Source organism: Anabas testudineus, chromosome 13 (assembly GCF_900324465.2).
Source record: "Anabas testudineus chromosome 13, fAnaTes1.2, whole genome shotgun sequence".
In the NCBI taxonomy this organism is placed as follows: domain Eukaryota; kingdom Metazoa; phylum Chordata; class Actinopteri; order Anabantiformes; family Anabantidae; genus Anabas; species Anabas testudineus.
This window is the reverse complement of record NC_046622.1, coordinates 3,510,241-3,531,281: the sequence shown is the minus strand read 5'-3', so window position 1 is coordinate 3,531,281 and position 21,041 is coordinate 3,510,241. Positions and strand designations below refer to the sequence as shown.

The 21,041-nt window shown below is 38.9% G+C and overlaps 1 protein-coding gene across 1 annotated transcript in view; it reads left to right on the top strand.

Annotated features, from left to right (window-relative positions):
• Positions 1-21,041, top strand: part of tyw1 (tRNA-yW synthesizing protein 1 homolog (S. cerevisiae)) — a 40,830-nt gene that overhangs the window by 18,092 nt on the left and 1,697 nt on the right. Inside the window, exons 12-15 of the mRNA XM_026370173.1 lie at positions 2,315-2,492; positions 4,424-4,559; positions 8,969-9,079; positions 16,428-16,595. Of these exons, the coding sequence (XP_026225958.1) occupies positions 2,315-2,492; positions 4,424-4,559; positions 8,969-9,079; positions 16,428-16,595 (593 nt within the window). The remainder of the gene's footprint in view (positions 1-2,314; positions 2,493-4,423; positions 4,560-8,968; positions 9,080-16,427; positions 16,596-21,041) is intronic.

Below are 21,041 nucleotides of genomic sequence, written 5' to 3'. Positions count from 1 at the left end.
ATTTCACACTGAGATTGCAATTGTGATGTTTTGTGCAGAAAATAAAGAAGAGGACATTTTCAGATGCTTTAACAAAGCAAAGGTTTACACTTCTAATTAGACACATACTAGAGCCAATCGAAACCCTGTTTTGTCATTATCATCTGTAATTTTCTTTCCAGTTGCATTATAAAATCACATTAGGCAGCCTTCAACTCCATTTAGTATTCACAGTATTACATTTTACAATGTCTAGTTCAATGAATTATCCAGATGGTGCTTCTAAAAACCTTGTGTGTGATTAAACACGGTGAACCTCACAGGATGCTGTGAAAAGATAAGAAACTAGGGATTGTTTATACTATAACTAAAAAGAACACTGGTTTGATTTGGTCTGGAAGAGCTAGAAACCTCCTAAATGTGGTTTTATGTAATTGGACACACCTTGTCATAGAGGAATAGTGGTTTGTTGAGTTTTTGGCAAGTAGTTTGTTTTGTTTTGTTTGTTCATTTATCATGTTTTTTGTCTTTTGCCCTTAAGGCTAACCTTTCTGCATGAGTGTGTGCTCTAGGCATTATGATAGATTTCACATGAAGCTGCAATAAGTCACTGTACAGCACAAATCAAGAAGAAGCATGGGGATTTTGTGACATTTGCATCTAAGTTAATGCATGAATTAAATATTTTATTTTCTTATTATCTGAGCACACTAAACACATCTAAGCGCCTGAGCCACAGTTTAGTTCATAACTCTTGTTTTGTTTTTTATTTTTGGGATGTTGGAGCCTTTCTAAACACAAATGGCCTACACCTGTCACAGACTGACCCGTATACTCATCACGAGCACATCATCTACACTATTGTACTAATGTACATCAACACCTCACAACAGGGGGCTCTACACTCTGCACTGTCCCTGAATGCAGCGCCCCAAAGAGGCAACTGAAGCGACATAGAACACGTGGACAGGTGTCGTAGTTTTGGTCTTGGCTTCAGAACTTTAAACACCTACAGAATAAGAAAGTAATTATCATTATACAATTTGTAGTAGAGTCTGAAAGTATGTCTTTGCTGAGAATTAATTTTAAGTAATCCACTACAGAAACTATAAAAACCCTACAGAAGACCTTACAAGAGTCAGCTGTGTTAGTGTGTAAGGGAATTTCACCTTCGTAATACCACAAGATAAATACGTTTAATGAGATTTTACACCCTTTTCTTAACACACGTACACAATCCCCTTCAGTCAGCATTTATGAGCAGAGTTAACTGATTCCTCCTGGGGGACAGTTTGCTTTTTTTATGTCTTTGCGCAGCTGTTGTGTGATTTAATTTGTCCTTGAAAGGTGGCATAGTAACACTTTCTTTCTTTGCTTCAACCATAGAAAATGTTTGCAAAGTTATCAATAATTCATACAGCTTTGTGAAGCACATGAAGACAACACTCCAGCGCTTTACTTAGTTTAGATTCACTCCGTGTACTCTTAAATTAAATGACATCTGCTCTAGCTACTGCAATATCACAGTAAATTCCCATGACAGTGTATGAAACTTTTTTTATTGGTTTATTCAAATTGTTGCTGTCATTCTGCATTTAAATGTTTATGCTGTCAGCAGAAAGGAAATATATATGATACTGTTGCATTTGTTACCATCTCAAGACCTTCAAGTTTCACATATCTCTCCAAATCCCTAAAGCCGACTTGCTAAAATAACAAATCCTAAGTATGTGTGTATAAATATATAAATCAAGATTTACATATTGCCATTATGTCGCATATTTAGTTTATCAATCTATATTTATGTCTATCTATTGTCATGATCTAAAATGGACTTTTCCTCTTTTGATAATTTCAAATACACTCACTCAAGTACATTTATTGGGCAAATTGTGCAACACAGAGTCTGTTTACAGGAAGAGAGAGAGCAGACTCTACTTCTTGAAGAAGCTTAGGCTCTTTAATGTGTGCAACAAGATGTTTTACCAGGCTGTTGTAGCCAGTGCATTTTTCTTTACTGCTGTCTGCTGGGCAGCAGCAAAGATTCAGGGACAACAACAAACTGAACAAACTGATCAGGAAGGCTGGCTCTGAGCTGGGGACTTCACTGGAACCCTTGGAGCAGGTTATTGAGAGGATGATGCTGGTCAAACTGCTGCTTATGTGTTTAGATGTGTATTTTTTGTGTACGTGTTATTTTTTCCATGTATTATCCTCTGCACTTTAAACCTGATGCTGTTATTTCTCATTTTTCTTACATTGCATTGACAGTGTTTTGATGTATGCTTCCCTATTTGATGTATGCTTCCCTCTCTCTCTCCCACTCCCCCGTTAGGCGTTCCGGGAGTGAAGCCCGAGCGGTACGAGGAAGGTTTGGAAGTCAAGCACTGTGCCCTCTCTTTGGTGGGTGAGCCAATCATGTACCCTGAAATCAATGCCTTCATCCGCCTCCTCCACTCCCACCGCATCTCCAGTTTCCTTGTCACCAATGCACAGTTCCCACAGGAAATAAGGTAGGGGCAAAACACCTACACACACCTTTTCTCAGTGTGTGTGTTAGACTTTTTCCAGCCAATCTGTTTTGGCTGGAATGTGTATGATTATGTTTCTCTAATATACTTGTATTCCCTTCCTTCACAAGCCTTTTTCTTTGAAGACTGATGGATGAATTGGGAAATAAGAAGCTTCTTGTGGTGCAGACTAAAACATAAAAACCTATAACACATTGGCAGTTTAAATGTTCAGTGCTTTGAGTACAAAGTCATGGCATATTATACCAAAACTGTAACTGCATTACCAGATGACATAAAGGATAAGTTCTTGGTCTAGTGCTTGAGTGCTGAAACATGCATTCTCTCTAATGACCACTTGCTGCTGGAGCCACATAAGCTGTAACTGTATTGTGCAAAATCTCCCAATTTCTTTGAAAGAATAAAACAGTTTTTCCATAAGATGTTAGGATATCAATAGTCAGTGATGCCAGAGATGATAAACCTAGTTTTTTCTTTATGATTTCTGTGAAATGTTGCATTGCAATGCAGTTGCTACCAATGTGCAAGTCTCCAATTTCTGCATCCAATATTTTTTTGACAAAGAAGTTCACCAGCAATTAGGTGCGGTCCGTAGAGACATACATAAATATCATATATACATATATGATGTTCATAAATCATAAAAGAATATCACCTTAGCTAGCTTTACTTGGGATGGTTGAGCACCAACATAAAAAGTTTTGTGTCTAAGGAATAAACATACTGACATGACCTCTGCTCTGCACTCTGTCGACACAGCAGAAACAGCTCTCTGACATTCCTTATTGTGAAAGATGCAAAGTATAGTGAGACGTTTGAGACTAACCTACCAAACACTGTTAAACATCATGTTGAAGCATCTTTCAGCATCTAAATAAAGATCATAACATTGTCAGTGACGTTCGACGCTGTCCATATAAATGTAAAGGTGAAGAAAATACAGTGTAATGTCGAAATGTTCACACTAACTTAGACTGAAGACCTCATACCGTACGTCCATCTCTTGACCTGTTTGAAATAAACTTTAAGTTTTGTTGACATTATGTCTGGACATGCCTCTCTGTCTAGAGGGCTTGCAAGCTGCCACCAGAACACACAGTGACATATCTGACATGTCAGCTAACTAACCTGTCACAGGCTGAGTCGTATACTCGTCAAGCAAGTTGAGGGAGGGAGAGGACAGCAGCCATCAGCCAATTTTCCCTGTCTGCCAGAGCCACCTGGTTGGAGCTGATCTGTGTCAGTCTATTGAGTCTCTTTGATAAGTGGAACTTTTGATTTTGTCTGCAGAGACTAAAATAAGAACTAAATTTCTTGACTTTCTGCCTGTCACTGCTCATTAATTAACACTGGTTGCTATTTGCGGCATCTTTACATAGCTGTCAAAGAAAGAAACTGCTGTCTTGAACAGCACACACATGAAGTTAGTAAGTAAGCACAGTAAACTTCAACCTATCTCTGTTTTTGCAACTGAAAACTCATATCCCTAATGTCAGGGTGAATAAACCCAGTTTCCACTAAAGCCACTGTCTGAAATATCCCCTTGATGTGTCCTTCTGCTGCTGCTGACTGTGTTAGAGATGAGCTGCATGCAAAAAAATCCATTTTAAAATTGATGAGAAGTACCCTTTGTTCACAGCTTCCTTCTTTACAAATCTGTTGCTTTCAGTTTAAGTATATAAGTGTTTGATGTATGTTATTGAACAGAGATGGGAAAAGTAAGATACACTGAGTGGAGCTGAGTGACACATCTACGTTCAACACAAATGTTTTCTGTCTTGTCTCAGACTAGAGGAGTACAAGTTCATCCTTCATAGCTGACAGAAATGCACTTATGTTTTCTTAGGAGTATGTGAGAACTTGTTGACACTGAGGGAAACTGAGACTTAACTAAACCTGTCTGCAATTTGCAGGAGCCTTGTGCCAGTTACCCAGTTGTATGTGAGTGTGGATGCGAGCACCAAAGAGAGTCTGAGGAAGATTGACCGGCCACTTTTTAAGGACTTCTGGCCACGTTTCCTGGACAGCCTCAAGGCCCTTGGAGAGAAGGTAAACTGCCCATCGAGCAAGTTTGTTTTCTAGTCAGGAAGTCAGAGAGGCAAGCTTGTGAAGAAGAAGTCTATGTGTATATAAGAAAGGTGCTGCTCAAAAATAATGCCCACTTTATAATGTAAACATTCAAAATGTGTTTTTGTGCTATTAACCAGAATTTTGTATTTATTTCAATGTCCATAAAACAATAACAATAAAATAAAACAGTAGTTTATTACCTTAAGCTTTGTGTTTATTCAGTAATCTCTCACCTTAAGGATTTTTAATCACAAGTACACATATTTACTTAAATTACACCTAATCATAATAAATTCAGTACTTGATTAAGTCTTTAATTAAAAGTGGAACTAATTCTCCCTTGAAAATGTTGGAATGCTTCATTACTTGCATTAATGTTATGAGTGGACAGTTTTCTGTAATTATCTTCTCACTGTTTGTGCCCAAGTTGTCTTCAGAACAGTGGTTTTCTGCATTATTTTGTCATAAAACATGATCTGATCTTCATCGAAGTCAAGAGTATTAAGAATTCTGATCTTTCATGACTTTATTGAGAAGTGGAAAAACTATGTGAACCCTTGGAATTAATAACTGGTTAACGCAAGTGGCTCTGCAGGCAGGGCAGCTTCTGACAGCACATGTGTTCAGTGGAGGAGCCACATGGCATCTTGGCAATTTTCCTGTGTAAGACTGCAGCATTTTCTCTGAGATGTATTATAGACTTTGGAATTGAGAGGAATGAAAGGAATGCATATGCTGCACATTTTTGACACATTCATATTCCCCTGCAGTGCACACTTACTGCTGGACTGTATCGAGAGGGGAAATGCCAGTAAAATATGCATATGCATACTTATGGTTATCTTATCTTATATGTGCCAACCAAATGAATGGAGAATGGATAATTGGACCTCATGTAGAAGTTTAGATATTGTTATTACTTGTGATGGAGGCTTGTGGTGCAGTATTGGTAATACTTGAGTGGCACAAAGTCAGGAAACAAGATGGAGTTTAAAGGCCTTTGTGGCACAAAAGTCCCCTTATCAGTCATTACTGGGTAGCATAATCATGTTTTTTAGTAATGATGTTTTGTTCACACACAAACGTTAACAAAAACTCAGTCTTGTTGTAGGCAATGGCTTTGCCTGAGAGATTCTGTTTTATTTTTGATGATGAAAACAAAAACAATGGTGGAGATGATAAAAGCACTTTGAATAATAATTTGGTTTTGATTAAATACAAAATTAAAACAAACATACTTGGATTTCAATCAGTTCTGTCTTACCTTGCCCCTAAACACGCCGTGAACAGCCAAAGATCTTGATGACACAAAACCAAAACTGACTAAAATATGCTTTGTGGTGGTTTTTAACGATTTGTATCTTTTATCTCCAACTCACCGACAGATTGGCAGATTTTCACCCCCTGTGCAGACTCATCTTTTTGTGTTTTGAATGAATTGGAACAGCTGATGAAAGCTGTTCATGTTGATTGAGTCCTCTCAGAAACCACAGATTGAGATGTCCTCTGTATTGACAAAATTTGTGTGCAGTCGCAGCAATACATGACAGAGCACTACACGGCTTTAACACTTCACTGAGTTGGGTAGGGTGGCTTTTTATTGATTCTTAAAACGTTTAACATTTTGCCTCTATCGGACTTGATAATGTCACTGCCCTATTCATAGGAATAACACCCAAAGGTGTACATTTATATTTAATGTGTGATCTGTGTCCTCTGCAGCAGCTTAAAAAAGTTAATCCAATAACCTTTTAGGCCTTTAAATCGTTCATGACCAGAGGGAAAGTCTATTATCATATCCTGCATCTAGCCACCAGGCAGCTTGTGTGAATCGATTTTCTCTCTTAGTGTTTCCTAAAAAGACAAAGTTAGGGGAAAAATGTGCTTAAGTGCACTGCCAAACGACCTTGAGGAAGATGTGTGCTGTGAAGTCTCTCAGAGGGACCCTTGATTACAAGCATCTGTAATGGGCCGGCTTCCTCTTGTTTAATGCTTCAGCAAACAATGGACAAATTCATTACCACTCAGCCTGAGGTGTTGTTGACTACATGAGTTCAGCTAACTCACTGGCAATGGATTGTTGCACTTTAAGTGCATAATAATTTTAACCACACAGCAACATCAAATATCAACTGCAAGGGTGGACAAATACATCAGCAGCCTTGGAATAAATACAATATTAAAGAGTGAAGGGTTTTTGTCAGCACTCTATCAATTCTGGTCATTTAGGCATCTACGCACACTACACATTCACATGATGATTTTTAGTGGCTAATTGTGGCTATGATCGTACCACTGGTTTCCCACTGTCTTAACTGACTAAAGGTTAATTCAGTTTATGGCAGATGGTTAACTGCTGGAGCACTGGATGACACTTTTTCCCCCACTGTCACCAATACTACTCATTATTTTGAACAGTGCTTCGCTGTCTGTCAGTAAGAGTCGCCATCATTCTGAAGAATTGCTTTTTTTTTTTTAACTTGGTGTCAAAAACTGTCTAATGATATCAGTGTTTCCTAGCTCAGCATTCTGTGCATGTCTTATGTTCGACATACAGTGTATGACACAAACCATACAAATGCTGTAATGTGAAAATGTCAGCAACAACAATCACACTCGCATATCTCTGTAATATATGACTATGTGGAAGTGTTACACAGCTTATTTTCTCTAGAATCACTTTCTTCCGTGAAATTATGTCTGTGTATGTGTGGTGCGTTTGTGGAATGATCCAGTGGGACAGTTCTCTGTGGCAACCAGCAAAATGTGAGCTTATACTATTTTGGTCTTACAACCGATATATTTAACTGTAATACAGAGTTGTGTTGGATTATATTTTTGGAGGTATGATTATATCCATGGTAGGACATGGCTTGGCTCTTGGCATATTCACGCTTGGATAAAATGAAATGAAATGCGCTGAATGTTTGTGCATTTTTTATAAATGCTGTTAATATTTTATCTTGAGGCCTAACTTTTAAATAACAAACTCTTTAGTCCACGAAATGTTATGACCAGTTTTGTATCAACACCTAAATAACCCAACACCAAAATAGAAGCCTTTGTGCATATAATCATAACCGGTTATTTGACTTTATAGTTTAGTATATTGTATTTTAAATTTGTACATTTACCTCGTCTGTTTGCACATGTATGTCTCTCTGTGACAGTCTGGTTTGTCTGTGTACAACTTCCGTGTTTCCAAAAATAAGGTCTCTCTGTGCTCATCACCCCCTGTCTCCCTGTCACAGCTCCATATTCCTAAGTCTCCATTTCATGGTGGGCTCTATCTCCATCCTTCCTAAGCACTTATCCCTCTCTGTTCTCTGTTTGACAGCTCTCCTCCTCTCCTGCACCTGGCCTCCGTGCCAGTGCACAGGGGGATTGATCGAGTTGTGTCTCGGTGTCGGATTTAGACTAGAGGCAGCTTGAAATACCTCACCTTCCTGCTTCCACTGGCCAATTATCCCCTTCCCTACTGGGCTGAAAAGACCTACTGTTATAGATAACCTTCCAGTTAGAGAGGGAAGGAATGAGGGAAATGGTGCACTCTCTTCTCCCATTGTCATCTACTTGTTTCTTTGTATTATCCAAAGAAACAAGTCTCCTTTAACTTTTTTTTTTTTTTTTTGCCTTTCTTTTTCAACAATTCTGTTTATTCTGCTATACAGCAGCAACAATAGCCTGAATCTACCCCATTGTACTGTAAGCAGTGTTTTTTTGTACTGTATGTAGGAAGTTTTCTTCCTGTTGACTTGTTTATCATGTTGTGGAGTTCCAATACTTTGTGGATGCAGTATGGGGCATGTTTGGCTGCTGGTGTCCCATGGAATTGGAAAAGGTGTCACCTAGTAGATCCACATCCATTAAAACAGTGTCTGGATTGTCTCTGATTCTTAGCCTCCAGATCAGCTTGTGAAATCTTTAACAGATGCTGTTGGGTTGTCAGAGCATTAGTAAACATGCAAACCTTCCCCTATCTGCTCTTTTATTATTCAGACCAAAGGCAGGTGGTAGACAGGGCAGCTGTGGTGCCTGTGGAGGACAGATGTTGGTGACAAACTTCCACTGAGAATGAGAGCAGGCGTAGTAAAGGTTATTGGGAGAAATTATTTATTACATCGTCGGCAGCATTAAGAATATGGCAGCACTCAATGTTCTAACACCTGATCTATTTCAGGTTGACAACAGCAGCCAAAAAACAGTGTGAATTCAGTTAAAAAGACTAAGTCGAGGTTTACTCTTTCTCATTACAGTTATACCACATTGTCACAAAAATGTGCTATTGCCTGAGAAGCATTTGAATAATTCCAATGCTGCTTAAATTGTACAGTACATTAAATGTGCATTGCACTTAATGGTTGGGACCTCAATGTTTGACCTTGCAGAGACAGAGGACTGTATACAGACTGACGCTGGTGAAGGCCTGGAACGTGGAGGAGATGCAGGCCTACTCTGAGCTCATTGCTGTGGGGCAGCCGGACTTCATTGAGGTTAAGGTAGGACTCATCATCATTATATCTATGTCATATTTCTCAGTAATCACGTCATCTTTTCTTTATGCTTCTACTTGTGTACTTTTCTTTTTTTAGTTTCTGTCTGTGGTTTTGTTTTCCCATTATTTTTCTGTCCTGAGCTTTGACGTGTGTCTGGAGTAAACCATGCTAATAGCAAACCCTGTCACATTTGCTCCCCATGGCTGACTTTCCTATAAGCAAATGAGCCAATAGCACTGGCCACCAGACAGTTTTTACAGCTGCAATTTATTTTGTGTCTCCAACCAAACACACCTCATTTGCAATTTTGTTAGCGTACAAAGTTATAACATTATGTAAGAGCAGTAATGTCTCAGAACGATAGTCTCTCTGTATTCACAGCTGGAAGGAAGTAATATTAAATGGCAATTTAATGGGAAACATTTGCATTGAATTAGTTCAACAGCCCGAAACATACGTAAATATTTCAAATGTAAGCGAATGATCAGCTACTTTCTCGCTTGTCTTCTTGGCATTTTATACATGAAGAGATCAGGCTGAACAAACATCCTGATAACTATACGCACAGCTTGACTTTAAATAGAGGATTTATCATTTTCTAATGTTTAAAATCTGAAAGTATTAGCATATGAAATTTCAACACTCGCCTCAATTCGAAACTAAAGGAGTTTGAATCCTTCTTATTGTATTTCACAGTTTGAGTGCAGGAGAACTCCTGTTTGTCTAACTTCAGGTTGTGAGTTTTCTATTCAGTCAGTTGGATTTTGAGTGACTGAGTGTACTCTACCAAAGGGCAGGCACACAATGGTGTCTAGACAAAGACACTGATCAGACTGACATGTCTTAATGACACCTTTGGTTGTTCTGTGCCAACACTCTTATTAGGCACCCTGCAGGTTTTATGTAAGCAGAGTTTGTGTCCATTTTTACAGATTGTCACTAGATGAGTGGGCTTTTATAGCTTACTGACCTTATTCTGGTCATTTGGCGGGCATGGTAATAATAGGATAAGACCTGGGAACAATTTGACAGATGGTTACAAACTAGTCTGTGTTCATTATTCATTCCATCAAATCAAGGTTTAATCTAATAGTAGAATAAAGTACTGGTTGTAGTAGCAATAACTGCCAACATCTCTCCACATGTAAATAGTAGAAACATCATTTAAGAACCATATTCACTGAGATTATGGCCAAACCATGGTCAAATCATCCTTTCACATATTTTGTTCTAATAGGCTTTTTGTTGCACCTTTCGTTAATATTATTTCATTTTGGAGAGTGTGCTGCATCTCTGAAGTTTTCAGCCCAAAATACACAGTGGTCTTTTTAAAGAGGTGAAAAGGTTTGGCGGGCCGGTTGCTTGACAAGTACTTGGCAAGCAAAGTGCAAAACAGATCAAAAGGTTTCTTCTCACTTAGTAATATTTCAATAGACAGGGAGAGGGTTTGACAGTACCAGTGGCTAATCCTAGACTAACAGTTTCTTTTATCCAAGTGGAAAATTACTTCATGACCTCAGAAAGTTTTTCAATTTGAGCTTCATTTTTATCACAGATATATTTTAATTGGATGTCGTAATATGAACTTCTTTTATTTTATTATATACACGTTTATCTACTATTTGAAGTGCACTGTGTCCCCTCTTAAATCTTTAATCTTCAGTTTACCTATTTAAACTTGTCACAACACTACAACTGTCTTCTTCTTGTTGCATTGGTTTTTAATTTTTACTTTGCACATTTCTTATTTGTTAGTTTATGTGTTGCACTGAAATAGACTCTCATTTTACAACCTATGGCTACATAAAGTAGTTGAATATAAAACAGTGTGGATTAGGATGTCACTGTTTCAATCTACTGTGTCAAAGTTTCCATCATGCATGAGTATTATTCATAATTTGTTGTTTGAGGCTGACCAGACATGGTTTTTTGAATTATGATGAGCTTGTCTAAACGAGCTGTGAGTGTTAAGACACTGAGCAGTAGCTACAAAGTCTGAAATATTAATTCTTAAAAATGTGTTAAAAACCTTTTTAAAAACTTTCTCCACATTGCTTTTATTTCTGAAGGTACGTCAAACTTTTAAGTTGAAATTGCTGTTGCACATTAAGTGTTGCACTCAAATGGAAATATTGGTTCATTCTTTGTTTTAATAATGTATTTTTCCTACTCCTAGTAAATACTTTACTCAAATTTGCTGTCTGATGCAGTTTCTCTGCTGTTTCATTTAAACAGTGCCTAGACTCTATAAAAATTAGGCCAGAACAATTAATTTTCTGAACCACAGATAACAGAGATAAGAGAGAGCCCTGATCTTTGAAGTCAACCAAAGTTGAGATTCAGTTCTGTTCTATTTTCATTCCACTGCAGGGGTGCAAGCTAATTGGTTTGAACAGGTGATCTGCTCATTTGTCAGGCCATATCCTGCCTTCCACCTCACACGAGAATACACTCACCCAGAACACCTCATCCATCCACTTGTGTGTCCCATTCTGTATGTCCCTCATCCTACACAGTATGTCCTGCTGGAAAGGCAAAAGAGCATATGAAAGACCTCCCACTGATAAACTTAGCATGTGGAACACCTCTTCCTACATGGACCCAACCCATGGGAAAGCCTCCCCCCATCTTTCCATTCATAATCCAGAGCACATCTCTCCTAAACTACCTGGTAGCAGAGCTCCACCACTGGCCAGTCTCCACTGGGATCTCCCCTTGGCTACTGCTGTTACTTTCTTTAACCTTCATTTATCCAGGTTACGGTTACTAAGCTGATGGTCTTTTTCTGCAGCAGGCAGGTCACAGTTACACAGAATCACACCTGGGAACAGCCCAGTATGAGCACATTGTTATGTGTTGGCCAGCAGCACAAAGGAGAATTTGGGGGTTAAGTGCCTTACTGAAGGACCCTTTAACAGTGAGTAAAGAGGGCGTGCAGCAAATGATAAATAATCATTGCCAGATATGTAAGCTGTCCCATTCATTACATATCCATCCCACTGATCTTAAGTATCCACATTTGTAACATCTAAATCAAAAATGTTTTGTCGAATAACAAATCCAGCACAGTTATCCTGATTTCTCATCATACTTGTAGTATAGCTTCACGTGCAGGTGACAGATTTCCAAAGTACAACGTTGTTTCCAAAAATGTTAGGACGCTCTGTAAGTACAGAATGATTGATGAAGCTGAAACTGAGAAAATTTTAAAGTTTCTTGGAAAATGTATGGTCTTTTTTGTTTTTTGTTCTTATTTACATTTTATAGAAACAGGCTTGTTTTTTCTACAATAATGTAGAATTGCAATTGTGCTGCCAGGGTTCGTACTGAAAATAAAAACACATTCTTCAATTTTATAACAAAACTTTAGCCACCAGGTGCACAAAATAAACTTTGGGCGCTGTCAGAAAAATGCAGCAGTATACAGGTTTTCTGCTCAAAATAATGAGATGTAGCAGTCGTTACTGTAATGAGGGGTTCCTGCAGTCGTAGGCATGTGGGAGGAAACCAAACAATTTTTTTTCAATTGCGCCCTAATTAAGTGTTTTTGGTAGTCTTTCTGGTCTGGCAGTATGCACCCATATTAAAACTAACAAGGTCGCTCTCCTTCCATCAATCATCCCCCTAGAACCTTGAGTGTGTGTTTTTATTTTGTCACTTCCCATCCATTGTCCATACACTGAAATATTTCTGCCCCCATTTGTGGACCACCAACACAAACAATGGTCTGCAGCATGTGACCATTTATTCTGGAGTTTAAGCTCCAGAACTACTGATAATCTGGTCACAGGCTCAGATTAGGTTCTTAATGATAGGCTGATGCTACTGGAGCCTGATGTGCAAATTACAACTGCCTTAGAGCAGTTTGACTCACTTTTACTGTATTGATGCAGGGCAGTCGTATGCAGCCAGGCTTTTTAAGAGTCCGTCTTAATAATAGCAAACAGACAGTTGAAACCTATGGAAGAAACACATCAAGGATTGTGCAGAAATGAAATTCACACAGCCAACAGACGTATTTCTTTCCATCCAGTACATCTAGTTCATGCTTTCCAGAGTGTCTGTATTTCTCTCAATATATCGCTTGCTTTATCTTTTTATTTTTTCTCGGTCATTGTCTTCTTATGTCTGTAATCTGTGATCTCCGTGCAGTGACTCATCCGTGCTCATCTACCTCCTTTTGCTTTCATCTGTATTTTTGTCTTTGTCTCTCTTTTAGTTCTGTTCTCTGTGTTCAAATCTGCATTTCCACTGAAGTCTGTCTTGTGTTGTTAACGTCACTGCAATGTGTTTTTTTTTTTTTTTTTAACCATCTGTTGAAAAATAGATTTGACCAGCTGTGTGACAAGCTCACATCTTTCTATCTTCTCTTCCATTCCTTTACATTAAGTAAATGCACCCACTTTCCACTTACAGGCTTTGTATCATTGCTACTTAAGTAATTATCACCGTGCTTCAGGTAAGTCTTGGCTTCAAGATGGAGATTTTCATCTGCAGTTAATGGGTGAAAAACATACACTTCTGACTCTGAGTTGTCCCCTGAGACTTGGTGTTGGCTTTTCTCTTAAAGATTTCTTGTAGGAGTGTGTATTGAGGCACAATTGCATGGCATTTCATTATATCAGGGAGAGCACAACACTAACAGGACAGCAGGGAGCATTAGATTGGACAGGTAATCAGAGATACTCATCAAGTGTGTTTTATAACTGAGATGTTAATATAATTAAGTTCTACAGGGTGTTTGATCACACAAGTGGCACAGCAAACCAAATCAAAACACAGAAATTATTTATACTAATACTCTTGAGGCAATGAAGATGAATATTAATGAAACACAAAACTCTCTATGAATGTTATGTAGAATTGTAGTGATAATTAGTCACTGTTTTCTGACATTTCACAGACTAAACAGACTAGTCAGTTGAGAGTTTACTAATGTTAACATTAGTTTCTAACCTACTCCCTCCAATACCCAGGTCCACAGTAGATTTATCTCCCTGTCTTTTGTAAATTGTATTAAGCTTTTTATTTTCCCAAAGTTTGACCTTCAGAACATTGCAAATCACAGAAAACCCTTTGCCTCATTGCATCAATTTTTCAGCAGGTTGCTCTGGCACAGGTAAAGGGTCACTGTTAGAGTGAACTCTCTCTTTCATGTCTTTCATCCATAAATTACTCCTCTGTTTCTCTTATCTCTCAGTCCCCCACCTCCTTTCATTGTGCCTGTGAGCAGTATGACTGAACAGACGAACCCTTCTGGCTTCTGAGCTTTGGGCAACTTTTTGACTACAGCATCGTGAGCAAAGTAATTGTTGTGTCCGAGGATGGATGGGTGACAGTATGATAGAACAAGTCGCTTTATCATATCATCAGCTCCTAAATTAGCTTTCGCTGCTGATTGATGGGGAGCCTGATCATTATCACCAAGTCAGACGAATGACTTTAGTACTAATAGTGCTGACTTTGATATCTGAGTGTATATTGCACTAGCGGTAGTAACAGAGTTCCTCATTGACAGTGACCTTAGTAGAGAAGAAACGCTTATAAAAGATAGGTAGTTATTTAGGTTTAAAATATGTGGTTCTCTATGTGGATGCACCACTACGATTTGATGTGCTCTCACTTTTATCCTCCATCTCTCCCATACTCTCATAACTTTCTCAATGAGACACTATAATTCATTCCCCTAGTATATCTCAGAGATCTTTTCCCATCTCCTCCCAACACTCCCATCTCCTGCATTCCCCATTCCTGGTGATTTATATTGAGTCCTGGATAGTTGATCTTTATTTAGCAGGGCTACAGGCAAGGCTGATAACACCAAGGTCCCTCATCAATTTTATCCAACATCCCAGTCTTTCCTAGCCCCGAGCCGCACCCTTTCACTCTCTCCAAACTCAATTCCTGAAGAGTAGTGTTAGATGTTGTTTGTGAGGGGAATTTTCAAGTAGCCCTACAAGACATATGTTGATAAATTATTGGAGAAATGGCTGGGGTTCACAAGTGGAGTCATCTCCTGCGGCTGCTGTATAGAGAAGCTGGAACAAATGTGAATGTCCCTTTAGAGAGAGATCACTGGTCAGAATGTTTTTTGTGTAACTTAAGAATGTAAATAACCTGAAAACAGTTTTGTCCGCTTTGTTAATGAAAAATGTCTTTTTAAGCTGATTAAAATGGTGAATATAATGGGGGGCTGTTTTCTTGGTTCTGTCACCGCACACTGACGTTCAGGTTGTGTGTCTGTGTGCACACATTCGATAATAAAGACTGAAACTTAATAGAAAATGTTGGGCAAATTAAATTTGACTGATTCAAATTTAGCACGTTTGCGCCAAAGGCAAAGCACATGGTGAAATACAAAACACAACATGGTACTTGTGCAGGCACCACAATCAGAAAACAGCTGAAAAGTAATACTGTTATGATGAACACTTTTGTGCAGCCAACACAACACATACTATAGCCAGAATATGTGTAATTCTTAAAAATATCTTTCCACTATTCATTTGTTCACGTTGGCGGCTTCAAACTGAAATATATTAGAGGTGGGAAACCCTGTTCCTGATTCTGACTGAACACACTTGATCCAGGTGTGAAGGGCAGGGATGGTTGGAAGACAACCAGGGTAGCAATCACCACTTAATGACCAGATACTCTTGAATCTAGACAACTTAAAACTAATGATGTACTGTATCTGATTGTTAATGGAGGTCTGGTATTGGATAGCGACTGTTAGAAGCATGTTACAGATTCCTTCAGTTTGTACAAAATTAGAAAATATGCTTACTCCCTTAGTGGCTCCCTCACACCTTTTTGCTCTCAGCTCAACTTGTCAATAGTTTGTCTGTGCCATAGGTAGCTGTTGTTCTCCTCTCAGTGCCTAACCACAGTACAGATTTGCTGCTATTGATTAGAAAATACTTTAGCCTGCTGTTTTGATTGATTTTTGTGGCCAAGGCTAGATGACTTTTCACTTCCTACCCCAATTCTCTCACTGGCTGAATTGGAAATTTATATGTCAGCTCTGTAGTTTACTGGTCATAAAAGAGTTTGAAGCAGTGGGGGCCTGGTGGCTCGGTGGTAGAGCATTGGCTTTGGATACAGAAGGCCACCACCATGGGCAAAAATGGCACGCGGCTTAAAAACACATGCCAAGTCAACGTGCTAAATATGTTCCACTGTTCCTACTTGAATTTGTTCAGTATTTCATCTACTGATCTGTCAGCTTGTCCCATAACCTTGCATGAATTTAGAAGTATTCAGTTAACCCTTTTTCATAGGTCAGTACAGATGAAATTGAAGCTCTGTCTTTTTTCTGCTTTGTTTCTGATCATGTGCTTATGTTATCCAGGGTGTGACATACTGTGGAGAAAGCTCTGCCAGCAGTCTGACCATGGCAAATGTCCCCTGGCACCAGGAAGTGGTCACCTTCGTCCAGCAGCTGGCTGACATGCTGCCTCAGTATGAGATCGCCTGTGAGCATGAGCACTCCAACTGTTTGCTCATTGCACACACCAAGGTAAGAACACGGATTCACAGGGTCATGTGTTACTACATAATAGGACTAATACCACTAAAAATAGTGGATGCAGATTTAGTCATAATGAAAATGTTTGTTAGTTGCAGCCTTTGTGTTAATATAAGAGGTAGGTGAATCACAAAGTAGTTTTAGTGTCAGTTCCTGGTGTGTATTTAAGGGAATCTGTATCCGTATACTCTATTTTGCTGACACATGTTAATTAGATGCAACAGTCTGCTGGAAATTTATTAGGTTCAGCTTACTAGACCCAGACAGTGGATACTGCATTATCATCCCTTCACACATAACAATGAATAATGTGTACCTGGTGATCCGCTCTGCATCTGTAGTGATTCTGCAGGAGTTATTTTCCAGCAAAAACACACGCATCATTTTTCACCACTTATTTTTACTGACAGATCATAGACTGACTGCAGGTTGCTAGTTTTTTAATTATTGTTTTCATATGTTTTTTTATTATTTATGTAATTTATTCTCCTCTCTGTCCTTGTTTTAAAAAGAAGATTCCACATGAGTGGTTTTCAGTCAGTGTTGGGTTCTGCCAAGGCAACTGTCTGTCAATAATTAATGAATGATGATTAATTGCTGTCTTGGCTTCCTCTGATGGAGTAGACGTTCAGACCAGTCAACTAGGCACCCACACTTCCCTCACACACACAAATGGTGTGTTATCACAGTTTATTTAAGCGCACAAACTCCTAATCCTCTTCTGTTTTTAATTTACCAGAGCTTTGTTTTCATGGGGCTGCTTACAGATTTATTTACTTCTGTGTCTGTAGGCTCTTTCTGAGCCCTCAGTGAGAAAGAAAGAAAGCACATTTTAGAGGTTTTCTCTACACAGTGAAATGCTCACAGTATTTCATCTTTTAATGCCAATCGTTGTGCAAGTTTCTTAATGGTAAGGAAATCACAGTATTCAGTATACTGTGATTCAGTGTATATATAATGTTTCTCTAATTTTAAAATCCTGTCAGTCTAGCTCCAACAGGATGTTAGCAGCACATATTTTAATAATAGTAACATACTTTATTAATCACCTCTGGGAAACTGTGGTTGTGCAGCTGCCAGACAGTACATATCGGTGCTACTAAGGGGTTTCGTGTCTTGCCCAAGGACATGTAGCTGGGAGAAAGTGGGAATTGAACCACTAACCCTGCACTACCACATGAGCTACTTCCGCCCCCCATATACTGTACGTGCAAGTGTTAATTGACCTCTGACTTTCCTATAGTTCCACAGTTTTAGATTTACCATGATTTGGAGTTGCCAACCTTTTCATCTAGAGACGCCACCATGTCAAAGTTTCAGCTTATCCAACACTTAAGTTTATGTCATCTACAATCAACTACATTTACTCTTAGTTACTGAGCTACAAAGCAAAATATCTAAGCCAATATGCTTTAAATTGCTCTAGAAAAACGGAGAACCACAGGAAGCCAGTGCAGAGATCTGAAAAGTGGTGTAACGTGCCTTTTTTAACTGATCAAAAGTGAGACGTGCTGCTGCAGCTACCTGCAAAACAAATGATGTTCACACCTGCCTCAGCTGTACTTTGTGTTTTTTGTTATTTGCAAATGTTTCTCTGTTAGACAGATAAACTGTCACGCTATATTATCTCTGTGATTACCTTCTTCAGGATGACACACACACTATTCCTGTCAGTGTCTCACGTCAGCCGGGACGCTCTCAGTATTTCACTGACTTGATTTCAACCCTCTGATTTCCATTTCCCCACCTTATCCCTCTTTATTGTCTTTCCATCACTCACCAACAAAAATATAACTGGCCATTTCTGCACCCATCTCAAACACCTTAATTTATTTTTCCCTTCTCTTGTGCAACTGTCAGTTTTTCTTAATACACACTAACATATACACACGTAGTCTCCATTTTGTTCCACTTCCTGCTCTTAGACGTGTAGATTGCAGTATTGGTGCTTGATGCTCTGAAGTAGGATCTCTCCACCTGTAAATAATAGACCCTGTCAGAAGAATAAACAGCATTTTTCAGCATCTATAAAAGGTTTTTAAATGAGGGGAAAAATAATGGCTGCACACTGCACCTCCAATTATGCTTTTCCACACTCTGTGTCATCGCTTTGTCTACATGTGAATGCACATACACTCGCTGGCAGAACCTTATTTTATTTCCGAGTTTTAAAGGACATAGATTAATTTATAATGTTGCCAAGAAGAAAGTGTGTCCAGGTTATTATAGTAAAATGAAATTAGAGCTTAAACATAATTATTCAAATGCAGTAAAGCATTGAAGCAGAATCTGCAACACAAGACAACAGGAAAGACTGGCTCCTCACATCAACTGTTCCTTTGAGAAACAATATTTGATTGTTTTATTTAGTGTTTTAATTAAAGCTTAATCAAACTAGAACCTTCAGATGAGCCTCTCTCTGTGTTTCTGCTGTATGTAAATGTGTCGGCGCTGGCTGGTTTTCTGTGTTCATCAATAATCTAACAGAGTTTTGGAACTCAGGGCATTTTTTAGGTTCTTCCTGTGAACGAGAGAGTCTGATGTTTTTCTGTTAAGTGTCTTAACCATGCCGAATGCCTTTGTGCAGAACAGTCTCAGCAGGAAGAGAATCCAGAATATGTAGTCCTCCAGGTTTTAATGTTAACTTACATAAGAGCAGATTTTAAAATGCATCACAGGAAAGCACATCAGTCTCATTGTGTGTTTGTGTGTGCATGCTTACTTCACAGTCCTCAGAACTTCAAGTTCCAGTTGAATGCTATCACTGTTTGATGTAGTTTTATAAAACACATCAGAGCTGTGTGTGCGATCATTCTATAGCAGCGAGTAGCTATTGATCCTCCCTGCACTGACACATCATCATCGTTAGTTCCTCTTCCTCCCATAGGCATTTCTCCTTCTCTGCATCTCTCACTGTGTCGCCCATTGCTCTACTTTCTCCACCAGCTGTGTTTCTGTTTCATCCCTTCTTTTTATTTTCTCCTTCCATTCCAACACCTTTTTTGTCTCTTACTTTCCATCCACCCATGAATGTCCCTTTCTCACAGGGGACAGTGCAATGAATAAAAATTGTTAAGACAAACCTTGCAGATCTTTGAGCTGGGAATTGTAGTGTGAGCCAAGACAGCCAGTGTCTTATTACCACACCATTTGGCATCTGAACTGTCCAATCATACCAGTGACAGGAATACTTTTAAGCTGTTTAGTTGTATTTTAAGTCCTAAACCAAACAAGCTCTCCTACTACCTATACAACAGCATTATGGCCATGTCAGCAGAATTTATTATTATAAAATATGAGCATTTTCTCACATTATTGTTAGCCTCTCAGTCACATCAGTAAATTAACCCTAAACATGCCATTTTTATCATGTATGTTGAATTGGTAGCTGGTTCAACAAAGCAGTGAGCCATATAAAATATTTATTATGTTACAATGATGTTAAATGGATGACTGATTGTTATCTGAGAGTGTTAGACAAGGCAGGAAATTTGATGTCAGTTTAACTTAAAGTAAGGAATAAGATGTGATGTTCCTCCATGCAATTCTTTGATTGTGTGTGAAAGTGTTGTACTGCTCAGCAGCTTGTGCTCATACACGAAGGCACCTCCTGTAGTGCTCGGTGTCCTCAACATCCTCAAGTCGCTGTTAGTAAAAACAACAGGTCGTCTTGTTGTCTTCCCAGACTGCACAGCTTTGTTTTGTTGCTTAGAGACTGAAATTGTTAGCAGAGATGCTGGCTGAACAAATATCATCCTACCTACCATCTTACCGGAAACATCATCTTACCGTAAGTCTGTAATTGCTAGGACAGGTGCAGGACATGTAATGGCAGTAACTCCAGCAGGAATGTCTTTAATTGGGAAATAAAAGCTAGTCCTCCATGAATACATTTTGTGTCCTCTTGAGTTTTGTTTGCTTAGTTGTTGTTTTTTTTCTGACAAAGCCAGTGATTTAATGCTATTTTCCCTCCCATTGTGTAAATTACAGCAGTAAAAGCAATTTGGTGTAAGTCCTAAGAATTTTAAGAAAGCAAGCCTCATGCACACATGGGGGTCTGCAGCCATGAACCTGAAGGAGCTTTTAAATGCTACATGCTGAGAGCTAAAAGCAGAAAAACAGTTGTCCCCAGTGACAACTGGACAACATCGTGCATCCAGTTAAAGCTTATCAAAAAATGCCAAACAAACCCAGGAGTGGGTTCAAGTCACCGGTTTAAACAGCTAAAAGATCAGACTGTGTTGTATGCATGCATCTTTTTCATCTCAGTCTTCCACCTTTACAGCCAGTCAGGAAACATAGTGTTGTCCTGGAAAGCAGTGTTGCATGCTGAAGAAGTAGAGGTCACAGTCTTCACCCTCTGAGATACCTTGGGAAAGCAACATGTTTTAGAAAGGCAGAATGATGTTGGAGGCCCTCCCTGTCACTGTCCTCAGA